Source organism: Panthera leo, chromosome E1, assembly GCF_018350215.1.
Source record: "Panthera leo isolate Ple1 chromosome E1, P.leo_Ple1_pat1.1, whole genome shotgun sequence".
NCBI classification, from domain to species: Eukaryota; Metazoa; Chordata; class Mammalia; order Carnivora; family Felidae; genus Panthera; species Panthera leo.
Genome location: NC_056692.1, coordinates 16098133 through 16124956, shown reverse-complemented (window position 1 = coordinate 16124956; position 26824 = coordinate 16098133). Strand labels below are relative to the sequence as shown.

General features: G+C 51.6%; 1 protein-coding gene across 2 annotated transcripts in view; it reads left to right on the top strand.

Moving 5' to 3' along the window:
* Positions 1-26824, top strand: part of ABR (ABR activator of RhoGEF and GTPase) — a 183082-nt gene that overhangs the window by 34215 nt on the left and 122043 nt on the right. The window contains exon 1 of one of the 2 annotated variants that reach the window (XM_042917287.1): positions 10350-10425. The exons of the other annotated variant lie outside the window; for it this stretch is intronic. Coding sequence (XP_042773221.1) covers positions 10365-10425 — 61 coding nt within the window. The 5' untranslated portion in view covers positions 10350-10364. Of the gene's footprint in view, positions 1-10349; positions 10426-26824 lie in introns of those variants that run through there. 2 annotated transcript variants of the gene reach the window in all.

The window sequence follows — 26824 nt, the reverse complement described above, 5'->3', positions numbered from 1 at the left end:
GGAGAGAGAGAATCCCAAGAAGGCTCCGCACTGCCACCACAGAGCCCGCTGTGGGGCTCAAACCCACAAACCTGTGAGATCATGACCTCAGCAGAAACCAAGGTCGCTCAGCTGACTGAGCCACCCGGTGCTCCTGTACACCTTAAACTTACACCATGTTATTTGTCAATTATACTCTAATAAACCTGGAAAGAAAAAAAAAGTGAAAGTAATGTGCTTGACACAGTGCCTAGAACATACATATTGGTGAAGCCAGGGACACACTGACTGAGGCTTTCAGTAACTGGATGCCTCTGCCCACAAATTCACAGGGAGGGGAGGGGAGGGGAGCCAAAAACTTTTATTGTTGGTGTTGCAGGGAAAAGGTGTCCCTTTTTTATAAAGACAGGCCTAAGAAAAGCTGCAAATGCTGTTGTGTCCCTGAATTCATGCTGAGGCCACATATTATATTAGCAACTGCCTATATTCTCCCCAAGTCCCCCCAGAACCTTCTCTTCCAAGCATCCATTCTAATTGCCCTCTTCACCCCCATTTCTGCCCGATTACATTTCTGGATAATTGCTTATGCTTTTCTCTCCCCCCCACCAGAATGCACTGCCTCCCCACCCACCAATTTTGCCTGTGAAATATGAGGTGTCCTTCCGGGCCCTGGTTCAAATGACACTTCCTCTAAGAAGCATTTAGTCATTAACTCAGTTCCAAGTGGTTGTCCCTCACCCCCTCCATGGCGTACTGTCCACACCACTCTCTGGACCCACCAAGCACTGCCTTGCCTCTTGGAGACTTCTGGGCACGTCTCAAATCCACAATCACAAGTATCCTGGGCAAAGGCACTGAGTCTTATATAAAGCTCGGGGAATATTCAATGGGCTGATGAACAACTTTTCCAGCCCTCAAAACCCATGGGACTTCCAGAAATATTGGGGAACTGAGGGGTGGGAAAGAAGAAAGTTTTTCCCCTCTCTTAGCAGCCATTTACTGGTCATCTGCCTCTCAAGGAATCATAGGACAGCTTTCATCCCTGCATGTCAAGGTAAGGAAACCAAGGTCCAGAGAGTGAAAGGGGGTTTCTCAAGCTCACACAGCAGATTAGTGGCAGAGCCAGGGCCTGGACTCAGGGTATACTCAGTTTAGTGCTCTTTCCCTTCTGTGGAGGGAGTAGTGGAGTATTGAGGGGCAAAGACATATTCTGGGGTAGTCAGGATTACTTTGATAATTCAATGATTTAAAAATTTTTTTAACATTTATTTATTTTTGAAAGACAGAGGAAGACAGAATGTGAGTGGGTTTGGGGCAGAGAGAGAGGGAGACACAGAATCCGAAGCAGGCTCCAGGCTCTGAGCTCTCAGCAGTGAGCCCGATGCACGGCTCGAACCCACGAACCCTGAGATCATGACCTGAGCCGAAGTCGGACGCTTAACTGACTGAGCCACCCAGATGCCCTGATTAGTAAATGATTTAATACACAGAGTCCTTAGATCAGCTCTGCCACAATAAGCACCGTGTGTTTGCTGCTATCACCCTTATTATTATTATTCCTCTGCCCATCATTGACAACTACGACCTCCTCCCACCGGTCCCATCATTTCAGGGCAGGGAGGAGCCCTGGGAATATTACCTATGCCAGTACATCCTTCCTAGGCAGCAGCTAAGAAGCTGGCGGGTAGCTTTAGAGGACTAGCCATCTGGGTTACTGACCCTAGGGGCCTAGGGTGATTTTTCTAGACCATGATAGAGCCAAGGCCCAACAAATGAAACCTTGAGTAAAAATTGGGTGTTTTGTCTCTTTCTTTCAGTGAAGGGAAAATGAAAAGGAATCTTCTTCCTTTTCTGCATGTGCCAAGCAGACTGGGCGACTCTGGCACAGTGCCTCCAGGGCTCCCTGGGCCCAGGGGCCTCCATGGCTCAGTGCAAGCAGCAGCCACAGAGCCTGCTGTCTGTCTGTCTAGCCCTCTGTCAGGCAGCCTTCAGACACTCTCAAGCTAGGTCCTTGGGAAGACAGTCCAGAGTCAGTTTCCACGTCCTTCTCCCATCACTGAGCTGAAAGCAAGATTTCTCATCTCTGATTGGAGGGACACCAAAGTAATCACCGGAACCCAGTGAGTGCCAGCGCCCGCCGACAGGCCCCCGGAACAGGGGAGTTCAGCATTGCTGCAGGCAAGTGGCATCTTGTTTCTCTGATTCCCAACTTCTGTCCCCTGCCACACAATGGGAGGGGAGACTGGACAGGTGCACACCCAGGGACTGCTTTTCTTTTCCCAGAGAAGAGCTGCAATTTGCCTCCCTCCTCTAAAAACAAATGTAATTGCAAATTTGGGACGGGCCCACGAGAAGGACTCTGAGAATTGAGACCAAAGTTCCCTTAGTGGGCTGAACCATTTCTTGGTTTCTATTCCATTTCCATGTTGGAGTCTGATTGGGTAGAAAAGAGTGCAGCATTAAATGCTGGCTGCTTTATAAGGGAGCCCTGTACATTGGGGAGTTTTTAGTTGGGATTTCATGTGAACAGTTAGGAACTAATTAGAGCAGCAATTCTCTTGCCCCAAATCTGATTCTAGGATCCTGTTGTTTTTTTTCTGAGTCTTTCCAGAGAGCGTGACCCTTCTCATGACATCCCAACCGGCACAGACAGTTTTGTTTTTTGTTTTTTTTCTCCAGCTGGTGGAGCTGAGCTGGCTGAGGAGTCTATACTCCCTCATTCCAGAGTCTTTGTGACCAGGAACATATTTGGCCATCCATTCATTCATGTACTCATTCATTCACTGAAACCACTATTTCAGGGTGCTGGGGTTACAGTGGTGAACAAGAGAGAGGTGTTTGGAATCCTCTCGGAGGGCTCAGTCTAGCAGGAGAGACAGACACTGAGTGGTTTACAAAAGCACCAAGTAACCTGAAATGCAGGCCTCCCTAGTCTGGTGGTTAGGGAAAGCTTCCTAGCAGAAGTGATATTCAAGTTAAGATCGGAGGGAAAATGAAGAAATGTCCAGGCATTTTAGCTGGAAATACCATCCTGTGCAAAAGTTCTGAAAAAGCAAGAGAGACCAGGGGACTGAAAGATGAAGCTGGAAGGAAGTAAGGGGCCAGGCCACAGGGACTTGTGTGCCACCAAAAGGATGTGGGTCTTTATTCTGCCAGCAGTGGGAAGTGCTCTAGTTGCTGTGGGTTGCTGGGCAAGTTTTCCCTCCAACTGACCATTCTGTGTTGACGTCAGCCTCATGAGCTTGGGACTGTGTAAACTGACAGACTCAAGTCAAATGTGACCACTGTGTGGCTTGTTTTGGCTACTGCAGCCAGACTTTTGTTCTTTTCCACTCTCCCTTTGTTAGAATACATGTCACATGTGTTGGTTTCTTATGTCAGCTGCTGGCACCAGACTGTGTTCATGAGACTAAGCAGACTAGCCCAGGACAGAGTGCAATGAACTTGGGGAAGGAGAAATTAGGAGTTACAAGGTTTTATGACTAGAACCTCAAAGTGCCTTATGTAAAAGATGGGTGTTCTGGGTCAGTTCAGGGAGAGAAAGCCAGCGCTAGGTTGAATCATCCATGTGGGAAGGATGGCGGGGTGGTCCCTTGGGGGAAAGGGGTGACTGGTCTTCTGTGATTCTTCTTGGACACTGTCTGCTGTTCCTAACTGTCTGAGTTAGGCCGCCTACCCATCCGCCTCTCCCTTCAAGGGTCATGACTGCCCAACACAAGCTGAGTACAGGTGTATACCCAGCTTCTGGGAAGGGGCATCCCTTGTGAAAGTGGCCCACTTCCTCTCTCCTTTTAAGCTTATAAAGGTGAAATTTAAAGAGGACATCAATGGAAGAATTATGGGGAAAAGAAGAGGGGTATGAGCTTGCCAAGAGACCATCTTCGTTTTCCCCCTAACCAAATAGTGTTCTCAGCACTTTGACATAGTGTTCTCAGCACTGTTGGGGACAGACATTGTTTGGGGGAGTTCTGCATTTTGCAGGATACTTTAACATCTCTTGCTTTAAAATGGTCCTACAAAAAAAAATAATAAAATACCCCTACACATTTGCAAATACTTCTGTGGGGCAGTACCAACTATCCCTCCCCTGATTGAGAGCCACTGTTGCAGTGTTTACAGGCACAGGATACATACACATAGCTGTGCTCCAGGTCCCGCAGCTAGCAAGCCGGGAAACTGGAAAAATCACCCCCCCACACCCCATTTGAGAATATCCTAGAGAAGCTTTTGTCAAGTGGGGTGGTTATTCTTCCTGGGCTACTCATGGAGGTTCCTGATGTCTCCTGACCCCAAATGGAGTTCCTCCTGCCTTCCCTAGCCTCATTACTTACAATGGTAGCCTGGAGCTCAGGCAAGGTTGAGATTTGAGTACAGGCATTTCCAGGCCTCTTGTCTGGACTGTGGCCAGGGTTGGCAGGATCGTGTCTGGCGGCTGAGGTGCTGCTCTGTTGGGCCACCAGATGGCACTCGGGAGCCCCCCGCCGTCTGCCGCAGGACTGCTGGTGGCAGGAGTGACTGCAGAGGGAACTTGCCTTAAGGAGGCCTGGTCCTTAAAGAGACAGGGCCACACAACCGCAAACTTGCACAGTAACCCCAACACAAGACTCCCCTGATGACAGGCACCACTGACTAGGCTCTGATGCTCCTTTGTCGTCGCCTTCCTGAATGTCGAGCCACCACCTCTTGGAGCCAATCTCCTTGACAGCCTGTCCTCAGCCCCTGCGGCCACTCCTGGGCCTGACAGGGACAGGGCCAGCCTGGCTGGTGGCGTCACAGCTCCTGGCAGAGCAGCACGGGGCTGGGATGCATCTGCAGAACTCTGGCTGAGAGAACCAGAAGCACAGCCAGCTTCAGCGGAATGGTGGCCACAGGAGGGCAGAGAGCCAGCCTGTGAGTTCTGACCCCAGGTGGACATGCCTCTGCTTTACTCAGAGCTGATAAGGTTGGAACCGCTGAACTTTCTCTCTGGACTTTGGGGACTTAAAGAATCCTTCAGTCTCTTCTGCTGGCTTCTTTCCAAATGCTGATGGGGATGCTGTGGTGAGTAAATTAGGAAGGGGTCTCCACACTCTACTGTTGAGCCCTCTGATCGACTCTTTAGGAAACCTCTCACGTTGACCCCTGGGGGGTGCGATTTGAGCCAAGTCGGGTGAGGAGGGCCACTTTAGCCGGGGGTTGGCATGAGACCCTCCCGAAATTGCATATAGTATAGTATATACTTAGCGTAATCTAAGGCAGCTATTGTGTCGAAGAAGCTGGGCTCGCTGTGGCCACTGGCCATGGGAGCTGGGCATGTGGGTATGTGTGGGGAGCTCCATGGCTACAGGGAGTTGGATGTCACTGTGCCTTCTCCTGGCCATGCTGCTGAGGGAGGCAGCAAAGGGGTGAATGCAGTTCTCTGGTTTACGTCTTGCCAGGGCTGCAGATATTTCTTACGACTCAAGCTGACACAAAACTTTGGGAGAAAGAAATAATTGGGGAGGGCTTTGAGTTAATCTGTGCTATCTGTAGATCTCACTGTCATTGGCAAAGCAAGGAGGCTGGGAAGAGACAGGTCAGAAGAGGACAAAGGCCAAGCCTTCTCCCTAAGAGGTGACCCAATAGAGGCCTGGAGAATTTTCTGCTTTCCAGGCCCTAGGGGTGAGGGTGAATTTCAGAACAGTAAATGCTGCTTTACTGTACCAAGGTAAAGAAAATGAAGCAAGGACCCAGAAACAGCCCTCCCACCCAAGGTCGGCTAGGAAGCAGAGTTTATAGTCTGGAAGTCATCTGCCTGATCTACCTGGGTACCCACCTACAGACTCAAAAGATGAGATGGGAAAGGTTCAAGATTGGCCCAAGGCATAGAAGCAGTGGGGTTCAGTGGGGACTGGAGTTCAGGAAACTGTCACTGGATTGATTGCATCTAGTTTATCTCCAGAGTCATCTGCCCTGTTGTAGTAGATGGGGCTTTCTTTGAAAACCAGCTCTGTTTTTGCTTAATCATTGGTGGCCCTGGAGGGGAGGCGGGGGCGGGGGGGGGGCGGGGGGGGGCGCGTTCTGGAATGACACTGCTTTGCATTCCCCCTATGGCTCCAGTTTCTTCCTCTCTCTGAGTTTAGCTTCATTCTGTTCATTCATTAGTTCACTCTTATGGCAGCCCAATACAGAGATTACACACCTGGACTCTGGATTCAGCATCTCAGTTCATTTCCAAGTATTACCAGCTACTAGCTGGCCAGTGACTTAGCCTGTCTACTTCTGGGGTAGGGAGCATAGAGCAGTGCCTATCTCATTGGCTTATTATGAGGATTAAGTGAGATAACCTACATGAAGCACATAGAGCAGGGCCCCACACTTAAGACGCACTCAGTAAATGTTAGCTGTCATTCGTTTGATTTATTCAACCCGTATTATTGAATGCCATTCTGTTGGGCTTTGGGTAGGAAGTCTGATCTTGGGGCACAATATGATTATGGCTGCTTTACAGTCTACCCGAGTCAGTCATCCACTGGGCAGAGTGCTGTGGATACCCCAGTGAAAAAAGATGCAGTTCCAGCTTTGAAAGAGCTGAGCTGGCAGGAAGGATACAAAGTCTTGGGGTTTTTTTGGCTATCATAGTCTGACTTTTGTTTTTGTTTTTACTTTAATGTTTATTTATTTTTGAGAGAGTGTGAGTAGGGGAGGGGCGGTGGTGGGGGGACAGAGGATCTGAAGCAGGCTGTGCATTGACAGCAGCGAGCTGCTGGGCTCGAACTCACAACACTTGAGATCATGACCTGAACTGAAGTCAGCTGCTCACCCAACTGAGCCACCCAAGCGTTTTTGTTTTTTTAATTTGAAAGCATAGGCCCTCCATCCCCACCTGTACATCCAACCTCTGCACACTGGTACCCCCTGCCAGCTCCAGCATGGGAAGAGGTGAATGGACATCCTTTTCACCAGCAGTGACCTCCAGGTGATCAAGGAAGCAGGGACTCCTGGAGCCTTCCTGTTGTGCACAGTGGAGCAGGATTTGCTAACAGTGAGGAGGCAAGAAAAGTGGAGATACCCAGTTTTGGCTGTAAGCACAGTCACCCTTTTTCCATCCTGGCTGAGTGGCTGGTAGAATCAAGTGTTGGTTGTTGTGAAGGCAGTGAGTGGCACACCTGGGAATTAAGGGCAAGGCCGCTGACCTTCAGAATGGGATATATCTCCTTCCCACTCAGCCTCTCATCATCAGCCCAGCACTATGGGCAAGGCAACCGAGCCTTAAGTCCCCCTTAAATCAACGGGTGGTGAGGCAGGAGCAGGTGGTCACCAAGGGAGGTGGGGAATTGAGGACAGCCTACCTGCAAAGGTGGGGAGTGTTCACTCAAAAGCCTAGACAGAGAATGGTTAGTGTGGGCTGCGAGATGAGGTGCGTTGAGTGCTGATTCAGTGCCTTGGGGTACTCAGGCAGGTCTGCACTTCGCTGAATCAGGGCAGTCTGCGCACAGGAAAGCCCCTCCGCCACTCTGAGAGATTGGGGTTGTTGGCAGAGCACTTAACCTTTGGCACAATGCAGATGAGAATGATTATTTAACTCCTTCCTTACTAGGAAGTTGGATTGGGTCTCTCCACATTCCTCCTCATCCTTAGTGCCAGGAATCTGGAGACTTCTGTTCCGGTCTCAAAACACCCTGGTGCTCAAAGACCCACACACCTGTCTCCAAGCCAAGAGTCGGGCTGTGTGGTGTTAACCACCTACTGGAAGCCACCAGAAAAGGCATCAAGGGCATCTTGAGGTAACTACCCTTTCCCAGGACACGTGTATGAAACTGTGCGTGGAGATGGAGGAGGGCTGGAAGGGTTTACTTAGCTGCTCAGTGCCTCAGGCTTCTCATCTAGAAAATGGAGGGAACAGAGATGACATTGAGGTTCGCAGTGAGATAATCTTGTAAGCAAAGCACTAAGATCCAAGCCAGGTGTACCGCAGACATTCTCTGTTAATTATTAGAAGTGTTCCTCCAAGATTCCTCTCTCCCTGTACCCTATATTGTGTTCTGGAGCGGGAGGTCCAGGACAGGATTGGACAGAATGTAGGAGAAAAGCAAACTATGGCAACGCTAAGGAGAGCAACTGTAACATTTTAGCTTGAAAATGCTGAAAATAGCGTGTTCAAGCCTTTGTAGATAAAAATGTAAAATGTATGCAAATGTATGTGTCTCACGCAGAAACATACATCTATGGCCTCCTCGCAGTCAGTTTCCGGATGTGGCCATCAGGAAAACCCCTGCTGATACAGAGAGGGCCCAGGCTGCCTTGATGGTGGTAGTGGTTATTGGGGAGAGGGCAGTGCTGCTGCTTCCATGGGCTGAGCTCCTGTTTCTAGCTTTCTTCTGGGTTCTGTGCCTTCTGAGACTTCCACGTGGGAAGAAGAGAGGCTCTGGGCCCCTCTCTGCTCCTCCACCCTCACCATCCTCCCTCCGGTTCCTCTGAGAGCTCAATTTGCTTCCTCTCCCATCCTGGCTCTATTTCTGGAGCATCTCATTGGAGATGCACAGCCCCCTCTCTGCCAAGCTCCAGGTGCCTGCTTGGCCCTCCCAGTCTTGTGTGCAAGTCAGGGATGGTGGGAGGGTGACAGCTGAGCAGGGAGGGGCCGCAGGAGACGGAGGCAGAGTCTGAGCCAGGAGGGTTGGGAAGGGGGAAGGCTGAGTGGATGCAGGGAGGGGCCAGCATTACCTCAGAGTTGAAAAACACCCACTGCAGCCACCTGTGGAGGCTTTTCACACCCTTCCCCTGCACCTTCCCAGGGGTTCACCTGACCTGCTGTGAGTTGGAGGCATCTATCCAAGCAGCTGCCGGAACTGGCTTCAGGCTTCCTTTCAGCATTACGGGTGAGGGTCTGCTTCTCTCCTCAAAAGAACTAGATCTGTGCTTGTTTGGAATGATGAGGAAGGAGCCCTGCCCCATGTGGATGGGTCCCAGTAGAGCTGGGTCCCATGAAGGCTTTGCCTGTCAGCTGCTTGATGATGGGGGCTGAGGGGTGGGGAGGGTGTGCTCCACTATCAGAGACCTCACTATTTGAGGTAAAACTAGCATAAATGGCCCAGCGCAGGGTTCCCTTGGTGGGCCCACTGCTTCGCTTCTCTTGGGTTCTGGAGAGGAGCTTCAGCGCCCCCTGCCCTTGCCCACCCTAGCCTGGTCCCTCCTCCAGGGTCCCACAGGACCATATCTGCAGCAAAGTTGCCTTGGGTCCCATAGAATCGGCACCTAGGAGGCCTAAAGCCCTCCGCCACCACCCCCTCCCCCAACCTCTCCACTGCTCTTGCGAGGTCTTAGAAGGAATTTCACTTCCTCAGGTTTTGTTCTCAGAGGCATCTTGACCCCAGACTTCCCTCAGCTTGCATGTGATTATATATACAAGGTATGCCTCCTGGGCTGCGGCTGTGGATCCCCAAAGAAGTCTCCCGGGGAACCCAGGGAAGACCCTGGAGGCTCTCCTGCCCCCAGTTGGTCCTCCACTGCCCCTACTCAACCCCCAGCCTCCCGCCTTTCTCCAGCCGCCGCCCTCTGGTGTGTAGGGCAGAACTGCCCGGCTTTTAGGTCACGGGTGTTTAAATAGATGAGGTTGTTAAGGTTTGGAAGCAAAGAGTTCCCGCGCGGCCGAGGCTTTCCGCGGGCGGGCAGGACATTAACCCCGTCAGCGCCGTCCCCCAGGCTTGTCTAGGGGAGGGGCCTGACGGCCGCACCGGCCCCAAAAACTGCGCTTGGAGATCCTGGGGTGTCAGGTGATGTCACCCCTGCGGGGCCCATAGGTCTCCCCGCGGCACTTAGTCTGCGGGTTGCCATAATTCGGCTGAGCGCATTGAGGGGAAGAAGCGGAGCCTGGGCCTGCACCGCAGCCCGGAGACCCCCGCGGGACCACTCCTCCGTCACGGGCTGGAGCCCCTCGCGTCTGGGCGTCCGTGGGGACTGGGGCTGCTCCCCGCACCCCCGACCGGGTCTGGAGGCGTGCTGCGGCGGGGGAGGGGGCGCGGAAGCCTCGCGCCGATTGGTCGCGGCCCCCGCCCCCCGCCCCTGGCCGCGGCGCAGCCCCCGGGAAGTTGCTAGTCTGCGGGCGCGCTGCGGGGCCGCCGCTCGGGGATCCGCAGCGGGGCTCGCCGAGGCCGCTGCGGCCGGAAGGGCTCCCGGGGGCGCTCGCCTGCCCTCGCCCGCCCTCCCCTCCTCTCCCGGCAGCTCCGGCTCCTCCCTGCTACCTGTTTCCCTGCCTGCCCCCGCCTCCACCCCGCGCCCGGCAACTTCGGCCTCCCGGGCTGGCCGCCCCTCCCGGCTCCCCGCCGGCCCGCCCGCCCGCCGCCCGCGCCCTCCCTCCTTTGTTGTGCGATGAGGGTCGGGTTTCCGATCTGACGGAGCCGCCGCCGCCGCCGCGCCGAGCCGCGGGCATGGAGCCGCTCAGCCACCGGGGCCTGCCGCGCCTCTCCTGGATCGACACCCTCTACAGCAGTACGTGTGCGCTCGGGCCGGGGAGGCCGGGCGGGAACGGGCCGCGGCGCCCCGACGGCCCCGGGGCGCGACCGCCGGGCTTGTCTGGGGAGCCCGGCGCGGGCAGGGGGCTGCGGGCGCCGCCGGCCGGGTGCCAGCGGGCCGGGAGGCGGGGAAGAGGCGTGGGTCCCCCCGCCATCGGCCGCAGATGAGGTCCCCAGAGCGGACTTGGAGCGGGTGGGGGGCCAGTGGACCGACGGGGCTTGGAGAGCTGTGTCACCCATTTCCCACCTGTTGTGTAACTGAGCACTCCCCAGCCCCCAGGAAGGCGAGCCCTTGTAGGGGGCTCCCTCCGCTTCCCGACTGACTGCTCCTTCTGTCCACGCTGAAGCAGAAAGGCCATTTTGGCAAAGTCCTTGGCGCCTGAGTTTGTCACCTCGGGGACATCCTGGGGTGTTGTGTGTTTTGGGGTGGAGGTGGGGTCGGGTGGGAGGGTCTGTAGGGGCAGATCTCCATGGGGGCCATTTGGATTGAAGGAGCTGAAAACCTCGGGCTCAGCAGTCTTTCCTGCCAGCTTCATCGCCACCCCCACCCTCACCACCCCCCAAAAAAGAAAAAAAAAAAAAAAAACCTCGGCTTTTCCACCCCCTCATTCCCAAATCTGCTTCGATCATGTGATTGCTCTTGCACTGCCGCTGGGGATGTGTAACTGATCACTCGTACATTCTGGGGGCTCCCCGTGAGCACCCCCACTTTACACCCTGCCTTGCTTAGGTGACTAAAAGCCCTGCGCTTCTCTCCACCCTCCCTTGAGACATCTTCCCCAAAGCTTTCAGTGATTTAAGAAGAGGGTCCTGCAGGCCCCTGAAGAAGCCAGTGAGTGGATTTTGCCCTCTCTGAGCACTTCAGTGGGACCCTCCCACTCTCTTGCTATGTCTCCTAGCCCAGAGTCCTGAGGCAGGGGGCAGGGGTTGGGGATGGCAAGCTCAGTTTCTGGACTTTGGATGCCATGGGACAAGGACATTTTTAAGGGTTAACCTGGCTCCGATACCTTGTTGACGGTTATATGGGTGAGGAGAGGAATAGACAGGGATGGTGCCTTGAACCCCAAGGCTTTGCCCTGGAGGCCCCTCGGTACTCAGTATCCAGCCTCTGACCTCTGTATCCCCTTGGGTCTCCATCATTCCCCTCACCTTCTTCTCCTCCCTCTTCTCCCTCCTCCTCCCTCTTCTCCCTCCTCCTCCTTCTCCATCCTCTTTTCCTTCCTCTGCCCCCCCCCACCCCCCCTCCATAGGAGCTCTCCTTGTGATGGTTCATTCCACTTTGGCTTTTCAACATCAAAGGGGCAAAGCCAGATCCCCTGGGTGTCAGTCTTGCACCAAGCCCAGCCACTCCATCTGCTCCTTCCCCTGCAGAGGCCAGCATCCGTTGGGTGAAGGTCAGGGCCCATGGCTGTGTGGCGTGTGGATGCACGTGTGTCTGTGTGAATGGGGGCACACATCTGTTCAGAGCCTTGCTGCAGATCAGCTCCTGACCTGAAGGAAGGATTAGTGACCTCTTAGCTGTGCTCTTGCAAATAACAGTAATAACAATGCCTCATATTCACATGCTACTTATGTTCCCAAATATTTCTGGCTCTCTGGCGAAACCCAGTAGTGGTTTCTGTATTTCTCAAAGCGTAGAATCCTATGGAAATCTGTGTCTGACTTCCTCTCTATTGCCCTGACAAAGACTCCCTAACCTAATTATTTCCAAGTTTTCCTACCACCCCTCCCCCTGCCACTTAGAGCAGGGAAGCAAAATTGTCTGAGGTCTCCTTGAAAATTTCTGACCAGAGGAAGATGGGACCTGAAAAGGGAATTCGACTGAGGCCTTCTTTAGGGGTGCCTGTTAACCAGCCCTGACTCAGGCAGACAGGCATCTGAGCTGTCTGCTATGCTGCTGCCCCAGCCCCTGGGCTCCTGGGGGCAGCCTGGAGGGGGGAAGGCACTGACTTGGCAGCAATGTGAGGAGTCCCTGCCTCCCTCCTCAAAATGGCTTATTTGAGAGCCATAGAATGAGGCTTCCTGGGGAGGTGCTGTGCAGTCATGTTTGGGCTGTTAGCCATGAAGTTTCCTCTTGACAAGAGCCTAAATTAAAACAAATACCCAGGCTGTCATTTGCCTGGCAGCAAGGTTTTGTAGCTCCCGGAGGAAGTTCCTCTGCCTCTCAGAAAGCTGTTTGCTTACAAGGCTCACAATCCTGGGGTGGCAAGTCCCCACAAAAGCTAAATCCGTCAGGAATTGTAAAGGGGAAGTCCCCAGGGCACAGGGTGGCCTGTGCATTTCTTAGAGATGTGAATGACCCAGTGATAGAGGCCCTTCCCAAGTGCTGCTCCTGGTAACAGTGATAATAGCATATCCTGAGGACCCACTATGTGCCAGGCACTATGCTAGGCTCTCTCCATCCATCCTCTCCAGACCACACAACTGTGTGAGACAGGTAGTCTTATCTCCATTTTGCAGAAAGAGGGGCTTGGTGAGCTCAAATCATTATCCAAAGTCACGTAAGTGATAAGTGACAAAGCTGCAGTTCAGATCACACCCTAGGTTGGTGAGGAAGACTCTTAGTGTCACCTAGATATGTCAGAAGTTGCTCAAGGCCTTGGAATGTCATGGAATGGGGGACATCTGTCTCTTTGGTCCTCTGTGTTCACAGGATTCTTCCAGCAGGATAAGTGGACTCAAATGACTCTGAGCCCAACAAGAGTCCACGTGCCTCTTGTAGGAACCGGGGGCTGGTCCTGGAGCCAAGGTGCGGGTGGTTGAGGCTCTGAACTCACTGAGGTTGATGGTTCTCTCCTCCTAAGATGCCAGGCTGCCAACCGGCCCCTCCTCTGACTTACTTCTTGCCTTTGGAGTTGTCAGCTCATTCTTTGTGGCTTCAGCATCTATCCCAGGAGAAGTATGTGCATTTTCATTGCAGGTTGGTAGTCATTTGAGAAGAGGTGGGCAGCAGGCCCCTCTCCCCTGCGGTAGAAGTCCTGAAGGGTCACGGTGATGGTGATTTGTCTGACTCAAGGAGACGGGTTGACTCCCAGGGGCCAGTGTGATATGGGACTGATGGGAGCAAGGTCTTTGCTCCTGATAAGCTGGAGTGGCAGACAAGGCTTCCAGCCATCCCACTTCTTGTCTCTGTCCCAGTCATTTTCCTATGTCACTGTAATAATGTCAGCTTTGCTCCTCAATGCCTTGCCTAAATTCTCTCCCTGGAGCTGGTGTGATTCTTTCTGTAGGGCTGTGTCCTTCATTTTACCTTCTCTGTGCCTTTCTCTCATCACCTTTTCCACTAAACACATCACTTCCTCTTGGTTTTTTTCTATACCATGGAATTAGACTGTATTAAATTAAGCTCTGTGAGTGGTGCCTGGGTGGCTCAGTAGGTTAAGTGTCCAACTCTTGATCTCAACTCACATCATGATCTCACGGTTCATGAGTTCGGGCCCTGCGTTGGGCTCTGAGCTGACAGCTCCAGAGCCTGTTTGGGATTCTCTCTCTTCTCTCTGCCCTTCCCCTGCTCACGCTAGCACACGTGCGCATGCTCTCTCTCAAAAGTAAACAAACATTAAAAAAAATTTAAAAACGGGATAACAAAATGGGGAGGGTGCTCTGAGCCTGTCCCTCTAAGTGGATACCACCCTCCAAACAGATCTGAATTGAGGCATGTATGTGCCCCAGGCAGGCAATAATTTGGCACCTCTTCAAGTGGAAAGTCTTTCGTCTTCTACCCCAAACAACATTTGCAAGGGATATTTCAGTCACTCGTGATATTTTCGCATCCCTTATAGACTCAGTGCCCCATCCAAGAGCCAAGAAAGCATTTGGGGCTGTGGGGATACAAACCCATCTCCAGAGCATCATGAGGCAGCCTAGGTTTCTCATCTCACTCCCATATTAGCCACACCAAGGACCAGGCTGCTGGCCTGACACAGACTGTGTGGGTCTGATCAGAGCAGTGGTCTCACAGAGGCCGCCTCAGACCACCTCGGATATGCTAGTGAGCACCTGCAGATGGGTGTTTTCTTACCCTCTGAATGGCCCCAGTCACTTAGTCCTTCTTGTTAACACCAGCCCATTATTGTCATGGCTGCTGGAGTCTCGGAGGTGGGGCTGGCAGAAGGATGAAGTCATCTACTCCGAGAAAAATTTTTGTGATTGTGATTGTTGCTGTTGTTCTTTGGCAAAACGGAAGAAATGACAGGAACATTTGTGAAGAATTAGCTAAGTGGGTAGCAGACGGGGGAGTAGTGAGAAAACTCATTCTGCCTCACTCTTGCAGGTGCGATGGAAGACTTGGGGCTGTTTTCTGAGGTGTGGTCCTCTCCCTGGGGGCAGTTCTGGTACCCTGTGCACACTTCTCTGTAATATGAAGCCACGAATGTCTCTCGTGGACACCATGTGGGTTGACGAATGTTTATAAGGTGCTTTGTAGGTGAGGAGTGCTGTCGGACTGCCCTCCAATCACGGCCGTCATCACGAACAGGGGTCCGTGAAAGGCTTGCTGAGGAGTGGCAAGGGGCCGGGAAAGGGGGAAGGGGGCTGGCAGGAACAGAGTGCTGGACCCAGTTCTTAGGTAGTGCCTAGGCCAGCTCCTCATGCGTAATGAGCCCTCTGTAATTTTCGGTTGCGTGAGTGAGTATGAGAGGGAAAAGAAAACTCTTGGGTTCTTGGCTCCTTAACTCCTTACTCCACCAGAAACCCCAGAAACCGATTCATTGGCCCATTCACAAGTTTCCAGCTGTGTGGATTTGGTAATTGTAGTAGCTTGTAGTAGAGTCGGAGACCCCCCAAGGGAGTCCCACATGTTGCTAGGGCTTGTGATTGTGCAATTGGAAGACTTCACTGCCAGGGCTGGTGCTGCAGCTGTTTGGCTCAGCTTGAGCCCTTTGGGGGCAAACCAGGAACTAGGCAGCTTCACAGTCAGCTCCACATCCGTCACTGTTTTCCTCTGCTGGGCCCCTGGCTGTGGTAGGTGGAGGTGATCCATGGGGCTCCAGTACCCATCACATTCTACCTACAGGCTCTTAGAACTTTCCACTGAACACCAGTAGGAGAGGCCTGTAGCTTAGCTGTCTCCAGAGCAGAATAGGAGACATTGATTTTAATTCGTGGCCTTGGTCTGCTTCATTTGCATTTCTTTGGGCAAGATCGGGTCAGTGGGAGCCATGGATACCCTTGACTGGCAGTGGGAGTGTTCTACTTGTTTCTGAATCTTGGGGAGAACCTGTCCAGACCCTGTAAATGTGAAGAAAGAAATCAGGGCAGTAGGCAGACTTATAGAAATGGCCCCATATGGAGATTGGGGCTAGATGCTCAATCCAACCCCCTGCCCAAGAGCCCTTAAAGGTGGGACCAACTGGTACCATGACTGACTGGATGGAGAATAGATGTTCTCTGTCCCAGATTCAGACCTTTTTGGGGTCTCTCACTCAGTTTTCTCTGTACCTATGCTTCATTCCTATCTTCTTTTCTCCCCTTCCTTCCCTACCACACACCAGAATGAAAACTGAATATGGGTTTACTAGCCATATGGAAACTAACAGGACCAGTGTCTTCAGGAGATGGGGCAGATGAGGTGGGTTCTGCAGTGACCTAATTGATCAGATGCCATTTCTCTCTTTTCTCCACCCTCACTTCTGATGCCTACATATCCCTCTAGACCACAGATAAACATGGAAGATGATATGGTCAGGCATTTTGCCTAAAGGTGAGCAAGATCTCCAGAAAGTGTTGGGTGGATGGATGGAAGGCCTTGGGTGGACCAGTGCTGATGGAGCTCAGAGTTTTTGTCACTCCGGATGCCATGGCCACTGGCCTCTCTGGTATGTTGGCCGAGCTGGTGCTGCGTAGAAAAGCCCCGTATTGACTAAGGATCTGTGGGTTTACTCAGGGCTGTTGGGGGAGGACGTGGCCATAATTACCTTCATGGGATTGAAGGGCTGATCCTATTAGCGTGTTGGGCTAACCCCTTCCTCCTGGGCATTGCCTCCTGGCCAGCAGCAGGGGTTTAATGGATCAAGATTACGGAGACCAAAGATGTCGTATAATTAAACCCAGTTATTTCCCTACCTGGGGGACATCTCTATCCACAGCAGCAATTGATTTCCTCACTTGTGGTCACCCTGTTCAGCTGCAAGTTACCCTGGGCCTAAACAGCCTGTGGGCCATCTTTGTGAATGAGTTTCTCTCTTGAAGGTGCAGTTTTAGGTGAAAAAACCCCTTCTGAGAGTTTTGGGGTCAGAGTGGCAGGGTGTTCTATATGATGGGAGCCTCTTTGGGAAACGTGTCTGGGTTCCACAAAGGTATGTGGAAATCTCACCCTTGGGTCACTCACAACCCCTGGGCCCATGAAAAGAAGCTCGTCAGTCTTGCTTGGTTTGTCAAGATTAGTTTTTCCATTTGGTCTAAGAAGAACGGATGTGACATATAACCAGCCCTACTACGTGCCAGATGCTGTGCTACATACTTTCCTTGAATTATCCCTAACATCCCAACAAAGTAACTGTCATTATCCCTCCTGTTTTATAGACAAGGGAACAGAGGCCCTGAGAGGTTATTGCCAAAGGGCTCCAGTTTGAAGTGGATCGGATTTCGGATTGCTCTGATTCTATGTGTAGCCGTCTGGCAGCAATGATGATGATAGCCAATGCTGTTGAGTACCTACTATGTGTCGACACTGTCCTAGGCATTAACCTTACTGTTATCACCAGTCCTCAACAGGCCCTACTTTATGAGGCAGGAATTGTTATCTGTATTTTATAGAGAAGAAATGAGCTTAGGGAAGTTAAGTAATTCATTCAAGAGAATGAGAGCTTTTAGCTTCTAGAGCTAGAAGACAAGCCAGGCTTTGAGCACAAGGTTGGCTGGACTCTGAACTTTGCTTTCTCCCACACTCCCTGCCTTTCACAGCATTGCCAGTGAGGCCCCCCCTTGGCCAGGTAGTTTGTGGATGTTGATTGATCTGTTCACCTCTCTAGCTAAAATGACAACTGTAAAGACAGGCTTGGCTCCCCCATGGGGTTCAGAAAGCTCTCAGCCTTCAGGGGGCCTGTATGTGCCCATCCACTGGACTACCTCTTCCTAAGGAATGATCCCAAGGAGATCTCCCCATGGGCACTTGGAGCCCGTATCCCACCATTACCTTATCCGTGGGATTATTGGCAAGAAACACTGATGGCTAACCAAATTAAATAATTAAATAAATAAAATAAAGTTTGAAGGGAAAGAGAGAAAATAGATTTTGGGGATAGAAATGGAGTACAGCTAGTTCCCAGTTTCTAGAGCAGAGCAGGGCCAGAGGCAAGGAGATGAGAGCTGGAGGAGGAGAGGACTCGGCAGAGCCACGCTGGCTTCACTCTCAGGCCTTTTAAAATTCACCTCCACAGTTTCCAAAGGAGAATAAAGGGCCCTCAGCCCTAAATCAGGCCACTGCACACCAAGGTCCTTTGCCGAGGCCCAGGGCCAGTTGGGCTGCAGATCCAGCCTCTGTGTTTGAACTCACCCACGCACAGCATGCTAATGATGGGCTGGTTTGGTGCAGACCCTTCAGCCCCTCTCCCCACACCCCCACAGCCCCAGAGCCCAGAGTCCCCTGCTGAGGGGCAGCCTGTGCCTGGTGGCTTACACCCTAGCACATGGTTGCAAAGAGGGTTTGTGTGTGGTGAGTGTTCTGGATGGGATAAAACGGAGGAACGCCCTGCCCTGAGCTGAGAACCAAAGCCAGAAGGCACCAGTGGGGAGGAGAAGCGGGGAGCTCCCTGACCCCATTCTCTTCCTTTCCCCTCCCTGCCCACAATTTCATGGGCAGCTTACTTCCTGCACGAAGCCTGTAGGCATTTTTAGGAGTCCTTCTCTGGTTGGGTGTGGGGACCCATGAACCTTCCCCTCCCTTGCTCCTGTTTGTAGAGGAGTTTCTGGTAAGAAGTTTCCATTGCTTCTGCCTCCCTGTGGTTCCAGGACGCAGCCAGACCAGAGGCTCAGCCTGGACAAGATCCATCTTCTAGGTGCAACTTTGTGACATACCCCCATACCCCCTGAGCTTTCTCCTGGTCTTCCTGTGCTTCCTGCCCTTCCCCCCCCCCCCCCCCCCCGCCCCCCAGCCTCCACTGTCTTTCAAGGGAAGAGACACCACTCGGGGAAGACTGATGAAATGGGCTGCCCAAGAATTGAGAGGGCCTGGTGATGGCGATCCTGTCCTTCCAAAGAGGACGCGCTTCACCCTAGTGCTTCTCCACAGGTCCTTCTGTGCAGGTCGGAACAGTGGCCTTACTGCAAGCTGCTCAACTCCTTCCTCACCTGAGCAGAGCTGGGGAGTGCCCGTTTAATAACCTGCTGCGGTAGCTACTGTTGTCATCTCTGTGTCATGAGAGAGGAGCCAGAGAGCTAAGGTGGGGACCTCCAGGGTGTAGCATGAAGGGCAGTGTGCTCATGGGTGACCTGGCCAAAGGAGTCGACTCCTCACCATTGGAATGAAGTTAGCAGTGGGGACACCCATCAAAGGGAAGACTGGACTAGGTGAATGACTTCCTAACTTGCAACCTGAACGCAGTACCTTTACGTTATAAGCACGTGTGCAGAGCAATACAAAATTTCACAGGGCAGTACTTACCCTTTCTGCAACATTTGCAATGCCGTTAGATTTTCATGCCCTTTTATTCCATTCAAAGCAAACCAAGAAAGTGCTGATCATGACCTACTACATTGATTTCAGGACCTGCAGTATGAAAACAGTGGACACGATGATCTCAGAGGGCTTTTATGAACCGTAAGGAATAATAATTTACCAGACCGCAGTCATGTATATACCGCTGTTGTGATTTTCGCCAGATTTACACAGTTCTGTTCTTATGGACTTAGCGTTCTTCTTCAATTTGATTTATTGTTTGAAATATAACTTAGAAAGAGAACTAGTGAAAATTCTGTACCGCTTGCAATAAACCAAAAGTTACCTTACCAATAAACACGCTAAAAACTAAACAATGTTGCTAATCCTAATTATACGCTGTTGCCCTTGGAAGGATCTAGGTCTGAGCCTCCCCAGCGGTTGTTTAAAGAAAAAGGAACAGAAGATAGAGGGATGTTAAAGACATGCCAGTATCAAACAGAGTCTTTCTTCTTCAGTAACAGGGAGATTGAAAGGAATCAAGAAGGGAATAACTTTCTCAACATGTGCTTGAGTGTGCTTTAATGCAGGGCGGCTAGCAAGCAGGTGCTAATCAAAGAGCCCCTCTGCGGTGGCATTCTCTACTTCTATCTACCCAGAGCCCTGGGCTCCATCGTTCCCGTGGTGGGAGAGGAGAAGAGAAAGATGATTTTCTCCCAGGAACAAATATACTAGAGCAGAGTCTCAAATTCTGTCGTGCATTTGAATCGCCTGGGGATCTTGTTAAGACGCAGGTTTTCATTCAGTAGATCTGAGGCCTGAGGTTCTGCATTCTAGCAAGCTCCCAGGGGATGCCAATGCTGCTGAAGGTCTAAGGACCACAGTTTGGGTAGCAGAGCTCCAGGCTCCTTGATTCCCATCCCTGGGAGACTGACTGCACTGTGAATCAAGTCAGTCCCTTCTGAAACTGGATTCTAGCCAGATGAAAGGCAACCCATGACGTGTCTCTTTTGAGCCCCCTTCTCGATAAAAACAAAAAGAATGAAGCAATTGATTGGACAGTCTAATGGGCACCAACCAGACTTGAGCTAGTGTTCGTATGTTCATGATCTCATTTAATCCACCCAGTAAACCTGTGAAAGTTTGTTACCCTCACGCCAAGGATGAGAAGAGAGTGCGGCCATTGTGGTTGGCTTCTGCTGGGGATTTTTGTCATGGGGGTCTCCTGTGTTCACCCCCGCCCTGTGTGGCAGGAGCTCAGGCATCTGGTCTTTTCTGAGTGCCACTGTCTAGACAAAATCTGTGTCCTCCCCACCCCCCTTGCCCCCTGAAGGGCCGACTTCAGTGTTAATGGAGCAGAATGCCTTGGTTGTTAATTTTCTAGTGCATCATCGAGAGGGTTAATGAGAGACCAGCTGGTGTGCCACTCAGCCGTGTGGAAGCACCATTTCCCCTTGATTTAGGTGGACAAACATTCTGCAGACCCCATGGCAGCTCCTGACTGACGTTCCCCCTTTGGGCCTGGATGGTGCCCACCTAGATGTGTCAGTGGGCACTGTGTGCCATCTTAGTGTGTACAACCTTCAGAGACTGAAAGCAGGAGCTGGTTCTGTCTCCTGCTCCCTGGAGGGGAAGGACAAGACACAAATTTGACGTCTGAAATGCTCCTTCTGGCCTGGGAACGCTGTCTTGGCTGATCCATGCCATTATAGCCAGGCCCTTGCAGGGGATGCCTAAGCACCCCCAAGTCCCTTCTCTGATGTCTCCTGAGGCGCCACTGGCTTTCCATGTGGCTATAGCTATGATAAACCTACTTCCATCTCCTCTCCTTTGCCCTGGGGCATTTTCTCTCCACATTAGATCCAAACTGCCTTCAAGATCCCCCATGCAGGGGCAGCTGGGTGGCTCAGTTGGTCGAGGTCTGACTTTGGCTCAAGTCACGATCTCAAAGTTCATGGGTTCAAGCCCCACGTCGGGTTTTGCATTGACAGCAGGGAGACTGCTTTGGATTCTGTGTCTCGCTCTCTCTCTCTCTCTCTCTGCCCCTCCCCTGCCCGTGCTCTCTTTCTCAAAAATAAATAAACATTAAAAAAAAAAAGATCCCCCATGCAGGGGGATCCTCGCACTATCCATTCAGATTTCTCAGTACCCCACAGCCACGCTCCATGTTCTGGTGAACTCCCATCCAACCTCAAGCCTTGCTCAGCCTCCCACCACCTCCAGGAAGCCCCCCACCCCAAGCCTGATTATAGTGCTCACCCCAGTGAGGTCCCCAGCTCAGAACCCTGCTTGCTCTGGGCCACATCGTGGAGCACTTTCTTACCTGTTGTTTTGTAGTGTTTACCTATATAGTGTTTTGCATCTGTTGTCTTTTCTTCTCTGCCAGACTCTAAACTCCTTAGAGGCATGAAGAAGAATAACAAAGGCTGCCATTTATAGGGTGCCTGACACTGTCCTTAAGTACTTTGCAATGTTCCATTTAATCTTCCACCTCCTGTGGAGGTCCCAACTATTTTTATCCAGTTTTATAGATGAGGAAACTTTCTTTTCAAGATTCTAGACACGTCCAACAGCTTTCCTATAAAGGGCCGAGCTGGGCTCTAAACCCAGATCTGTGTGGATGCCCCAGCCTGTGCTCGTCAGTGGGGGTGCCCAAAAGTCAGGGCTCTCAGAATGAGAACTGTATGTTTGAAACACTCCTCTGCCTGCTCTGTCCAGTTTGAGGACTGGCTCTGAACCACCACACGCTTCTCCCTTTCCCACACACCGAGCCGTGCCCTGAAGATGTGGGGGCTTGGAAATGCTCCGTGATTGGTAGAGAGGGTATGAAGACATAGAGGGTTCTGGGGGACCCAGGTCCATCATACAAGAGAATCGTGGAGCAAGGAAAATGCAAGGAGGCAGCAGAGCTGGGCCTGAGGAGGGCAGAAGGGCAGTCAGAAAAGGATGTTGGAGAAGGGCGCCTGGGTGGCTCAGTCGGTTAAGCCTCTGACTCTTTTTTTTTTTTTTTTTTTTTTTAACATTTTTTATTTATTTTTGGGACAGAGAGAGACAGAGCATGAACGGGGGAGGGGCAGAGAGAGAGGGAGACACAGAATCGGAAACAGGCTCCAGGCTCCGAGCCATCAGCCCAGAGCCTGACGCGGGGCTCGAACTCACGGACCGCGAGATCGTGACCTGGCTGAAGTCGGACGCTTAACCGACTGCGCCACCCAGGCGCCCCAAGCCTCTGACTCTTGATTTCAGTTCAGGTTATGATCTCACTGTTCTTGAGATCGAGCCCCATGTCGGACTCTGCACTGAGTGCAGAGCCTGCTTGGGATCCTCCTCCTCCCTCTCTCTCTGCCCCTCCCCCACTTGCACGTGCTCTCTCTCTCTCAAAATAAATAAAATAAATATTAAAAAAAAAAAAGAAAAGAAAAGCATATTGGAGAGACCAAGCCCGTGACCCTCTCTGGACCCCAACTGTAACTCAGGCCTCACTCAGATCAGGGCATGTTAATCAGCTGGGGAATCTTGTGAAAATGCAGATTCTGACCCAGCAAGCCTCTGCTAGGGCCCCCATTTGGCATGTCAAGTCAAGCCCCCAGGTGATGCCCATTTGGGGTAGGAAGGACCTGGACTCCTCCAAGCCCTTTTGGACGATCTGATTCAGTCACTTGCCAGTCTAGCACCTTCCCACCTCTCTCCTTTCTGCAGGGTAAAACCTAAACCACTTAGCATGGCATGGGAGCCTTTTCAGACACTGTCTCCAGCCTCACCTCCTGGTGTTCCCTACCACACTCGTGACCCTCCAGCCAACCTGAAGTCTTCATAGTTCCTCAGGCACCCCATGCCCAGTCATCATTTGGTATTTTTTGCACATGCTGTTCCTTTGCCCAGAGGAACACTCGTTGGCCTTTCTCAACCAGGTGAGGACGAGGTTGAATGTCACTCCTTGGAAAGTCATAGACTGGGGAGTGGGCTCTAGACCTAAGATCCTAGCTCTGGAGAGAAGACCCCAAAGGTTTCTAGAATCCTTCCCTGTCCCAGCTCCCAGCAAAGGTCATCTGTGGTCCCTGGCCTTGCAGAGGCATGGAATCAAGGTGACTTAATTATCCTTAATTGAACACTCATTATTTCTTGCCACCTTTGTGTAAAAATAGAGCTGAGAAGTACTGAAGTGAAACCCCACCTTGGAGTCCCAGGGGCATGGGGCCCCTCCCTGGGAGGGTGAGAGGGCACTCTTTGGAACACGGGGAGGCCCTAGGCCATCTGTGCAAGCTCTGGGGAGCTGGCCTTGTGACCTGGGCCGGGGCTGCCGGGGCACTGTGGTCATGCCCTGGATTCTGAGAGGCCAGCCTGACCCTCCTGTCAGTAGTCTTTTTTTTTTTTTTTTTTTTGAGAGAGAGTTTGAGCAGGGGAGGGGCAGAGAGAGAGGGAGAGAGAGAGAATCCCAGGCAGGCTCCACACACTGTCAGCACTAAGCCCAATTCGGGCCTCCAACCCACTAACCGTGAGATCATGACCTGAGCCTAAATCAAGAGCTGGATGCTTGAACCAACTGAGCCACCCAGGTGCCCCCTGGAGGTATTTTTACGGCTGCTTTCACTTTAAAGTTTTTCTCTGGGCCGTGGAAATATTTCAGGACTTCCGGAGGGGTTTCCTTTGGTGCTTCCTGAGTTTTCTCCTGGGCTTTTTGCCTTCAGGTTCCAGCCCCAGGCAGGGGCTGCTTCTGGAAGGGCTGTGGGTGTGGCCCCGGCTGACCGCAGCCCTTCTTGGAACCTCCTACCCCCTGGTCACCCACCCTCCCCCTCCCAGGGAGGCTCCCTGTTTGCATTGGTTTGCTTTTGCTCTTGCTCCCCCTTCTCTGGGAAAAATGGTTCTTCCTGCATGCACACCCCCTTTCCAGGCTGAGGAGCACACTGACTGTAGGCAGGTAATTGAGGTCTCAGTTTCTCTGGCTCTACGTCTGTTCCCTCTTCTGAGAGGAGCAGCTGGAGGGAAGCGATGTGTTGCCTTGTCTTCCTCACCTATAAAATGGGAACAACATTACCACCCCCACTGACAGGGTTGCCAAATTTTTCAGCAAATAAAAATGTAGGATGTCCAGTTAAATTTGAATTTCAGATAAACAATAAAAAAAATTTTTTAAGTATATTATATCCCACGCAATATTTGAGATATACTAACATGTACTTGTTACTTATCTGAAGTTCAGATTTCACCGGGTGTCTTGTATTTTATTGGTGTCTCTGCCACCAGGTTGAATGGCATGTATGTAACACTTAGCAAGGGACCCATCTAGATGTTCCTTGCTCATTCCACCCAGGCACCCCTTTTGAGAGAACATTTCATGACTTTCTTCTCTCCTCTGTGCCACTCCCTGACCCCTAGAGGTGAAGCTGATGAGAAGTTTCTGTGGGTTTAACACAGAAGTACTGTGAGATGGTTTTTATAGACTGACACAAAAAGTAGTGATGTGATTAAGGGGGAAATGCCAGTGATAATAGCTCTCACTTACCTAGCACTTGCTATATGTCCTACATTGTTCTAAGCATTTTATGCATGTAAGTTCCCTGATTCTTGACAATAATCTTGTGAAGAAGACTCTTATCTCCACTTTACAAATGAGACCACAGATGCATAAATTAGGCAAGTGATTTGCTCAAAGACGCTTAGCTTAGCTCGTAAATGATGAGCTGGGAAATGAACTCAAGCAATTTGACTCCTGTGGTCTAGCTCTTTAATAGGACACAAGGCCGCATCTTGCCTACCAACAGCCACACTAAGAATGTGAAGTTACTTTCAGGTCAAGAACATGGAAACCTACAGGGATGGTTTCACAAAGCAGGTGATAACACAGCCTGCTCCCAGAGAGAAGAGTGACTTCCTTGTTTCCCCTGAGATCCCTGGATGGAAAGAGGGTTTGGCCAGGCATGAGGACCTCACACCAGGGTCTCTACCCACCTGCTCACCACCCCCTGAATGTTGTGGAGACACTGGCCACATGCCAGCCTGTCACCAAGAAAAGAGACCCTGACACATCTCTGTGTATTTGCTGAGAGGTTGTATAAAGTGAATGTCCCCAAGAGGCCCGGGTTCCAGGCCTGTCTGAGGCCCATGCCTGTAAATCCTAATTCCAGGTCCTTTCCAGATTTATCAATTCACAAATAATTATGTCACAATGGGATGTCTTCCTTCTCCTTGAGAATCTTCATGATTCTCCAGCATAGAATTTTTTTTCCCTTTGTAAAAGGAATGCATGTAGTTAATGAAGACTAGAAAAATGCCTAAAAATAGAAGGGAGAAAATCCAAGTGCCACTGTCCCACCCCCTGAGAAGAGCCTTCCTCTTTGCTCTTGTTTGTCACCCAGGGTCTGGGCATGTAGCCCAACTGTGTGCTCCTGGCAGGAGTGAGGCTGGAGGCCAGGGCATGACAGAAACCCCTGACAGCCCCATGTCCCAGCACCAACCCTGGACGCTTGTGCCAAGGGGGATAAATGTGAAAGAGGGTCTGGAAACCAACAGGTGGCATCTCTCCTTCTCCAGCTGGCTCTTTCAGACATGGCGAGGATCAGGTGCCCACAGATACTCTCTCAAGGTCATCACATGCCCACCTGTCCACACCCCAGCCCATCCCAGGGGCCACAGTGTGGAGGTGCCCGCTGCTACAGGGAGCTGCCTCGGCCCTATCCCAGCTTGTGGCTGTGACCAGTGTCCAGAATGCGTATATAGGTAGCATTAGTGGCTCTGTTTGGCTAGAAGCCTAGATACAAGTCTCCCCCACCTCTTTTTCTACTGCATGCCTCCCCTAGACCCAGTTTCTCCATGTTGTGGTCTTTCCTCATTTTCCAAAGGTTAACTCCAGTTAATTCAAAGAGAAATCTGAGACCAAGACCTTTGTCTGTTGTCTCTGTTACTAGCTTCTTCGGTTCTCTGCCATCTTCCTTTTCTCCATGTCCCCTCCCCCCCAGGTCCTCAAGGGACTGTTCAGTAAGTACTTATTGGCAGGTTCCAAGAGGCCGTGATTTATCCATCTGGAGACCAGAGTCCCCAGCCGGTTACTTATTGCCACATCCATCAGGGTCCAGCAGGAAACAGGTGGCACATTCAGCTGGGAAGTTTGGGGAGAGCTTAAATGGGACCATGACCAAAATGTGGGCAGAATGAGGGGAGGGTCTGGTTCCCACACCGGAGGCACAGAGGCCAAGTGTGAGACTTGGCAGGAGCTGCAACCTCCAATCAAATCACACAGCCTGGGTGGCCCACAGGGAGGGGCTGGGGGGAGAAGTACCCCAGCCTCAGATCCTCCCTTCCTCTGATTTCTCTGGGGCAGAAAACAGGGTAGAGAAGCAGGAAAAAATGGGCCTGGAGGGGCACACGCCAGAAACTCTCTGAAGTTTTCCCTATCTGCAAAGCGAGGGTTATGAAACCCACCCCGTGTATGTTGTGTGGTTGCTGGAAAAATCAGCTGAGACCATGAATGGTGACAGCATGTGTGCCTCATACTCTTTTATGCCAGAGTAAGGGATAATTGTTATTATTGATAAACACTCACTGGGTACCCCCCACGGAATGAGGCTTCCACTTTCTCATTTCTGCTTGGGATCCTCTAATCTCCCAAGGACATGTGGGTAAAGGAAACAGAAATTGCAAGATTGCAGAAGCCTTCCTCTGAATCCCGGAGCCCTGCTTAATGTTCATGTGACATCGGGCAAGTCGTCAATGAGCCTCTCTTTAGTGAAATGTACCTCATTGGGCCGGTTTGGGATTCACAGGAGCATGGGTACTGTCATTA